Source organism: Colletotrichum spaethianum (assembly GCF_022836535.1).
Source record: "Colletotrichum spaethianum MAFF 239500 DNA, contig15, whole genome shotgun sequence".
Taxonomy (NCBI): Eukaryota; Fungi; Ascomycota; class Sordariomycetes; order Glomerellales; family Glomerellaceae; genus Colletotrichum; species Colletotrichum spaethianum.
In genome coordinates, this window is record NW_026054785.1 from 898325 (window position 1) to 907121 (window position 8797).

Here is an 8797-nt window from a genome sequence, read left to right on the forward strand (position 1 = left end):
GATGGTGGGATTCAGCTCGCGTGGGCTGATGATGAGAAATGATAGTGTGGTGGGCCGCAGCCCTCTATGGTCTTAACAGCTGCTAACAGTGGGTACTCTGATTTCAAAGACTTCAGTGTTGGTTGAAAAGCGTTACACTGAAATATTATGCTGGATGGATTGTCAGCCCCGAATAATGTGGGGCAGAACATCATGTGACCCTTATTGGTGTGGCCAGACTAATGACCCGGCACTGTACCTATTAACGTAAGGGACTAAATGCTAGCCAGCAGCTGTAGGCGGGCTAGGCGCTGGTTGCCCGGCGTGTGAGTGACTCGGCCTGACTTTAGGCCGATAGTTGACGGGTTAGCACTAATGTACCATCGTAGTAGGTAGTATAGACGAAACTTCCGTGGCCTTTTCGTGGACATGGCTACACAGGCTGGAGTGCACGTCAGAGACTAAGGCAATAATACCCTGCATGAGGCCCGTATCCAGTGACGAAGAGGAGATTTTAGCCAGCATCGGAACGCTAGCACGCAGTTTAAAGTGCAGTAGATCCATCGACGGTGGAGGTGCAGAGCCATATGCGTGCTACGAAGGTTGACTGGCTGGGAACACTGGAAGAGGTTCCGGAGTTGGGTCGAATTACGAGTACGACTAGCTGCAGGTGTCTTCGGAGTTAAGTCCGTTGGCAGCACACCTGGATTGAAAATCGGCTCAGGGTGGCAGAAGTATTATCTTAACGGAGAGTAAGAGCAGTGAGGTGTTTGATTAAAACCTCACAAAGAGGGATTACATACATATATCAGTTGCATTTGACTACTGTAGTACGGTACCAAGCAACTGCCGCTACAATTTCAAGTCTGTACTAACTCACGAAATCTAATGTTCCGAAGCTTGAACTGAACGACGCACATCCGGCGGTTCACAGGATGCGGAGGAAGGCTCGATGCGACTCCGAAACCCAACAAACACAACGGGCTGCACAGTGTCTCCTCTCAACAGCTCTAGGTCGGTCTTCGGAGATGAACCCTATTGGCCTCGTAGTACTGGAGATACGGAACAAAAGACCGCACAGTTGCAAAAATAGAATGCAGGTTAGACCCGCGGCATCGAGACCGGGCCCTTAAGGCGCCGTGTTGGCAAGGAAGCAGAGGCATCGGTGTTGGTAGGGCAATAGAATTTGCAGATGCCGAGGTTCCGATACGTCCGATGCTTTGCTTGAGGCCGACAGCATAGAAGTCACTGATAAGGGCAACAGAGTCTGAGACATTGGCGCGCTCGTCAACACGATTCGATTGTCGAACGATTCTCGGACCTGCCTCCGTTCTCCGATGGGACCCGTTCTGTACCCTGTCCGGGTACTGCAAGAAGGTGCCGCGACAAGAGGGGAAAAGGTAAAGAAAGGGCGGGAGGATGGGGAGAAAGCCTTTCCATTGGACCAGCCAAGCCATGAACCCATAGAGGATCCTTGTCACACGTTGTACACTAGTTGTTGAAGAGTTACAGACGGTAGGCACATGTGCACTGACCGTACAACTTGGTGAGGTACCCGCTGTCTCACTAGACCTACGATGTTGTGGTCGCTTCATGGCCGCTCCAAGGTGCTCGGCGCGAATGTGAGTGCCAGGCTTAAACCCCCGGGCTGTTGGATTGCAGCGCTCAGTGTACCTTGATGGTATAATAATAATCAGGGAGCTGATAAGGATGGAATCGATCATTCGTAGAGACAATTGGGCCATAGACGCCCCATTCTGCCGTACCAACGTCTTAATTTGCAGATGTGCCCAGGCTGATACTTCACAGCCTGTGAGGCAAATCACCGTAAAAGCTGAGAAAACCCTCGGACACCATTTGGCTATCGAGAAGAACATTCCTACTGTTGCCAAAGTCTCTCCATACAATAATTAAATCATACGGTAGGAATGACGCTTCGTTTTGGGCACAACCCGGCCAGCCCATCACGGATTCGTGACCTGCATCTTGGTCCCCTTTTCTCCGATGTTCTCGGTGCCATAATGCCAAGGGTCAACCAACCTTGATCGTATTATTTGCAGAGATTGAGTCACATTTCTGCGGTGCGTGCTTTCGGCACATCTCCGCGAGGCGATCTTGGTGTCCAACAGCCAATAAGTTGTTGACATAAAGTAGGATGCCACGGCTACCCCGTCCCGTAAGCCGAGTTATGATACGTGAGAGTCGCAGGTGAGATAAAGCCGGCACCAAAAAGCAACGCATGTGCGCTTACCAATGCTTCGTCGAGCTCACGTTGCGTCGACCGTCAAGCATCAGTGTCTCGAGAACCCCTGGCATTATATCCAATGACCCATTTAGTGCTCTAACCCAGCATTTAATGCCTGTCTGGCTTACCATGTCTATTTCTTTTTACTTGACCTCGGTCTAGACCGCAGTGCTGCCACCTGCCTTGCAGAATGAGGCGTTGCGGGTCTGCGTGTGCTAGTCGCAGCATTGCAGATGAATCTTTCACTGGCAAAATGAAGCTTGTGAACACTAAGAGATATCCACGGGGGGTTCTTAAACAAGTCATCTGCCATTGTTTATTACTTCCCCAATCAACAACTCTTTCTTTACTACTCACTTTCCCGCAAGAGCCCTCACCACTTCGTACCTAGTCCAAGCTACCTTAGGTGGCAGTCCCACTCCGAAGGCTAGCGAAACCTACGAGATTTCTGTAAGCTTGTCCTCAAACTAGAGGATATTATCTTAGCCCACTAAAGTTTTGTTTAGAGACGGAGATTTATGAGCCAGAAATGCCATCCGAGCTTGGCCGTAACGGCCGAATCCGGCTATGCGTCGGGGTTTTATTATCCCACGCCGCCGGACGAAGACCCCTCTATGCCGTCAGCTCGAGAATTCCAATGTCACGAATGGCCTGTATGGGACGTCCAAATGTTCGGTTCCATATACTCCCCGGGCAATTCTCTCAGCACAATGGCTTCTTTACAGTGGGGGGCCGAGTATCAAGCGCAACAGGCTTTCGACGGGCTCAGTACAACTCCAGGCCTTATGACAGCTGGTTCGGCGATAGACCTTGACAGCTGGTATTTCTATCAGCATCAAGATTCCCAATCACCACAACCTGTTCTCATTAGCCCGCCTACGTATTGGTCGGCCTCATCTTGGCCCGGTTCTCCTACAGCAACGGCTTCGCAGCCATTCTTCGACAGTCAAGGTCTCAGCAGGGCTGAAAAGAGAACACCAGTGGGGAGAAGAGGCATCAGGAAGGCGGTGAGTAAGGCCATCTGCTAGAAGAATTTCATTGACTTTCCAGCAGTCTACAAGAATAGCGCTGGTTAGGGCCTCAGACGAACCGTCCTCCCAAGCTTCAAGCTCGTACGATGAGAACTCGGAAAAGTCATGTGACGATCACAGAGAGCTGGGGAGCGAGATGGCGCCAAAAGCGGATAATAAAAAGACATATCGTATCAACAATCGGGCTGCCGCAAAGCGATGTCGAGACAAGACAAGGCAGCACGAGCTCGACCTCGTGGCCATGGACAGACATGTCACTGAGGAACGAATGTATCTCGACGCTTGCGTTGCGACCCTGAAGGACGAGGTTCTCTGCCTAAAAAACTCCATACTCCAACACAGCGACTGTGACTGCGAAGCAATTAAGAGGTACATTGCCAAGGCTGCCGGTGATATAAGCCTAGGTCCTATGCCCACTGTGCGGGGCTCAATGGTAGGACGGGAAAGGGAGGCTCAAACCGGGCACATGAGAGGAGGTGTTGATCGGCGGCGTTCTCAGCCCCTCGACGAGCCCAACATGAATGCACAGCAGGCACGATGATGTATCTATGTCCAACGGGGTCAGACGGCGTCTGAGCGTCAGGAGGACTAAGACAGTGGGTGGAGGTGGCGCGATCTGCACGGAATCGGAGGGATGATTGTGGCTGCTGACCACTGCGACGATGGAAAGTTCGGGGACTTTGTTTCTTCCCATGTTGTTTCCCTCCATTTCCTTCCCATTTCTCTTCCCCGGCCGGGTTTTCCAATTGAACCTCACGACTATCAGTGTTGTTTTCTACTTCACATAACCCTTACTGTTGCTACATCTAGGGCGCAATATGAATTCAGCCTCCGGTTGGGGACGACAGGTTGCACAGTACTGCCAAACATTATCATTGTGAACGATGGTGAAAACATTGTAGACTCACAGTAATGCGTGAATGGAGACACTATCATTTGGAGGAAGCTCGCTATGGTTATAATACTAGGTCTTCACAAGTAGGACGCATATCGTCTGACATGTACTTCGAAGTGCGCGCGAGGGCCCCTCCCTAACTACGACTACGTACAGTTCGGAGACGGCATCAGACTCATGCCATATGCCCGGAATGATAGGCTGGCCGCAAACTCCGATATGTATTGGTTGAACACTCCAAGGTGTGCTTGCTTGATGAAAGTGGCGGAACTCCGTAGTGAGGCGTGCTCGGCGTGCAGGTAGTTTTGTGCGATGTCAAGCTGTCTGACTGCTAGCCAACTAAGTACCGAAATCTGCGGTCGTTTGCTTTGGTAGTAGTCGGCTCTGGCAGCCCGAAGTACAGCTTAGCATAGTGCAATCATCCCGAGACTGGATTTTGCCAAGATGGGCAAACTAGCGTCCATTGTACAGAAGTAGAGAAAATCAAGGACGTAAAAAGAAAAGCAGAAAAAGAAATAGAGAAACGCAGCAGGGGGCGCCGAAAGCGAAAGGCTTGGCAAAACAGCATTGTATGGTAACGTCAAAAAACGGCGCAGGAGGTTTTGTCAATCCGACCATCCAATTTACTGCACAGCACCCACCGCATAGCATGTTAGCCAACAGTGCACTCGATTGGTGCCAAGATACACGTCATTGGACAGCCACCAAGCTGTTGAAGCCTATCAACAGGTGTATCTTTCACCTTCCCATGAAGGAATACGCGGTCGTCTGGGCATATTTCCAGCAACGGTTATTGGCCGATGAGAAGCCTGTTGAGGCCGTTACACCTGCCCCTCAAGTCTCCCACGATCCTTGATCAGCCTTATCGAGGCGCACAGCCGTCTAAGATACCAAATTTAAGTCATGGACTCAGAATGCAAGGAGTAAGTCAAATGTCAGAGAGTTTGGAGACCCTAATGGATTGGTTACATAACATTTTCCCGTCCAATGCCGCAAAGGCAAGGCGTGACAAAACAATGTGCCACCCTTGAACAGATTACTACCAAATAGACAGTGGCAAAGTAACTGCAAGACAGATGATAAGGGTCGGAGACCAAAATAAGATAAGATAACAAAGGAAGAAGAAGATGAAACGCATATGGAAATATTCCATGAATTGCCCTGAGGTGTCTTCTATAGTCTCTGTACCCTCATTGAAGGAGAATGGAAAGGCAGAAGAGCCTGAAGAGGGAGCAGATGCCGAGCAGCAGTTGGCGAGGCTGTAGGTTCCGTTATCCAACAGAAAAGGTATTTGCTCAGACACAAATCGTCGGCTACATGTATGATACCGTCCAGGAGCACTAACAAAACGTGTTCGACACCCATGTCAGCATTATTCGAGTTTGTCTCAACTGCAGTGTGTCAGAAGATCTGCTCGCCACGCACTGCAGGGTAACGGAGCCAAGAGTCTCGGTTTCCACGGCTCTTCGGGGGATTGGTTCATGAAGGAAGACGGAAAGGTTGCTTTCCCCAACCCTAACCTGCCGACCGGGCGCTAACACACAGTACAATACGAACCCTGCTTAGTTGCTTGGGTCTTCCACGGTCAGTCTCCCCGGATGAGTCCACATGGCAGGTACGGCCGAGTGCTGGAATGGCCCGCAAGTTACCACTCGCCTTTTGACTAACAGTTATGTCTCTGCAGATATCTTAAGCACAGCCGATCTTGTCAGCATCGCCTGGAAGGTTTATTTGATAAACAAAAGCATCTTTTGATTATGTAGGGTGAGCAGTCCGCTCAGCCAACCCTAGTTCAACTCTGGGCTAAAAGCGTCAGCCTGATTTGCATCTGGTACTACCAGGGTACTACCAGGGGCTTCAGCCAATGGTGCCATTGATGGCTCAAGCACGCTGGCGATTTCGGCCTCATACGATTGCCACCGATGAGATTTTGCAGTACAGCAGTAAACAATTCACTGGCGCCAAAGACTGGGGGCTGCGTATGTCGCCACATTGGGGTCTTTGTTTGGGTGTTTGCTTTTCCCAATCACGATATCAATGAGTAAGGGTGGACGCGCGGGCTTGAAGACTTGGCTACAACGTATTCTTATCTCATTTTCAACAATAGCGGAGAATAAGCTCCGGCCAAAGACCTCTTCATCGACGTCATCTGTTGGGCATGTTTATTAAGGCTGCACCAAGCTTTGTCCGGAAGACGCCGTAGCTGAGCGGGAAGCTGCTGGTTAAAAAAGCCGCATCTCTGTCATTGCCGGCAGTGTAGCCGATGGAAGATATTCCGTCGTCGCTGCCGCCGCTTCCAAATGCATACGCTGCACCTGTTTACTTGTCGTGAGAATAACCCCGAGGAAAATTCTACATTAGGAGGGACTTTTGGAAATGATAATCTTATTCAAGTTGGAGCAATGAACTCGAGTCGAATAAGTAGCACTGAGTGTCCTATCGTTAACGATTAATACCTGCTTGAGCATCTCTTCATTTGCAGTCATACATAAGGCTGAATGAACCATTACCAGAACCTTTCTGGCATCTGCGTGATAAGAAAGAAAAGATGTAGTATAATCGCGTTTATACGCTGGCAAGGCATGAGCACGAAATACCGAACGAGTTGGAATCTTGGCCAGACGCTTACACGAAGGCTAGCTGTCTCAAGGACCCGTTCTCCTTGTATATCGAGCAACCCACTCAGTGCCTCTGAGATGTTCACAGCAGTTTATAAATCACTGATTCCTTCTTCATCGACATCTTCAAGCCCCTTAAACACACCAAGTCGTTTCTTAACAACTTCCATTTGTAGAATACCTATTGAGACCTTCGGCACCAGCAGCCGGTATACTCCTAGCCACAACAGCAGTGTAACGCCCACGCCAAACCCCTTCCCATCACCGATTCCTTCGCAGCATGTGTATTTCAAGGCACTTTAACGTCCTTATTGGTTCCACAACCACGCGTGCTACCGCTTCAACGTCTGTAGCATGTACATTCCCTACTGGCATTTAACTCATAACTCTGTCTAGCTAAGTTCATGGTCGAGTAATGCTCATGAAAAAATGAGAAGCTTGTATCACAACGTACTTTTGCTAGTATAGGGTCGAAATTACTGGGCTCCTGGGTGGCAACAACACTGCGATGGCAATATTCTCGCTGTGCAAACTAACATATGCTGCAAAAAAGTCGACCCTCGTATGAAATGCGCCGATGGTTTAGTGGTAAAATTCTCCGTTGCCATCCAGCAGCGTCGGGGAGCCGGGGGTTCGATTCCCCCTCGGCGCACGCATCCTTTTGCCCTGTTGAAACAGTTCAAGGTTGGCCTTCAGTGAGCTTCATCTTACTACTTACTACGAGGTGTCAGGACATTTTTCGCAGGGTTTACCATTCCAATCCAACTCCGAGTCATGTTTGGACTTCGCAGGACCTAATCGAGAAGCGCGGCCTGTCATGCAGCACTCCGGGGCGGTATGCCATAGTCGTCCGGCTCCACTTCGCCCGGCCGATATGTCGCGGCTGCAGTCAGCTAGACCGAAAATCGACGGTGACCCTCGATAACGGATACGTCAAAGTCTCGGCCGAGACGCTGTGATAGGTGGAGAGATAGGCTTTCACTCGCAAAGCCTGTTAATCAGCGTGCCCACGAAGTGGAGGGGTACGCGGGGTTCGGCATTGTTCAAGGTCTTCGCGGCACCTAGATACCCACCGAGTTGCGAGTTTTTGTAATATTCCTTGTTCCCCCATCCTGGCGCCGGGTCATCTCACCTTCTTCCCTCGTGAGAGTCGAAAAAAACATACGAGTAGCAGAAATGACCAGTTTAAAGGGCAAGGTCATCGCCATCACCGGCGCGGCGTCGGGCATCGGCCTCGCGACGGCGCAACACATTGCCTCGCTCGGGGCGCGGGTGTCGATCTCGGACGTCAACGAGGAGCTCCTCTCCTCCGCCGCGGCGGAGCTCACGGGCCTCCACGGCGCGGAGAACGTGCTTTTCAAGGTTGTCGACGTGAGGGACCGCAAAGCCGTCGAGGCGTGGATTGCCGAGACGGTAGAGAAGCTCGGCCCACTCGATGGCGCGGCTAACGTCGCCGGCGTCCTCGGACGGCAGGGCAACATTGCTAACGTGACCGAGATTGAGGACGACGAGTGGGACTTTGTGATGGGCGTCAACGCGAGGGGCGTTTTGAATGCCATGAGGGCCGAGATCCCTGCGTTGAAGGACGGCGGGAAGGGGAAGAGCATTGTGAATGTTTCGTCAGTGGCCGGGCACTACGGTTTGGAGTTCCACGGGGCCTATACTGCGAGCAAGCACGCCGTCGTGGGTCTGACCAAGAGCGCGTCAAGGGAGTTCGGCCGGAAGGGAGTGAGGATCAACGCCATCTGCCCGTGAGTCTCCTTGTCCATCCATGGCACCAAAGCCTTTGGAAGCTGCCCAGCATGACCAGCGGATCAACAGCTAACAACCCAACAGCGGTGCCATCGATACGCCAATTTTGAGAAAAGCATTGGAGACCGCGGAGACGGGGGCTGATGTCTTCCCGCCGCTCTTGGGAAGGGTTGGCGAGCCCATGGAGGTTGCGACGGCGATTGCGTTCTTGCTCAGCGACGACGCGTCGTACGTGACGGGCCAAGCTTGGTTGGTTGACGGGGGGTCGTTGCCGTAG

At 51.3% G+C, this 8797-nt stretch overlaps 1 protein-coding gene and 1 non-coding gene across 2 annotated transcripts; both read left to right on the forward strand.

Moving 5' to 3' along the window:
* The first annotated feature begins 7339 nt into the window (after positions 1-7339).
* ColSpa_tRNA_171 lies at positions 7340-7420 on the forward strand. The gene is given in 2 exon segments: positions 7340-7375; positions 7386-7420. It is a non-coding gene; the product is annotated as a tRNA-Gly (tRNA).
* Positions 7421-7944: 524 nt separating this feature from the next.
* On the forward strand, positions 7945-8797 carry ColSpa_06497 (3-oxoacyl-[acyl-carrier-protein] reductase FabG; the record flags this gene model as incomplete). Its single annotated transcript, XM_049272709.1, has 2 exons — positions 7945-8519; positions 8605-8797. 2 exons carry the CDS (start codon positions 7945-7947, stop codon positions 8795-8797), a joined length of 768 nt encoding a protein of 255 aa, XP_049128666.1.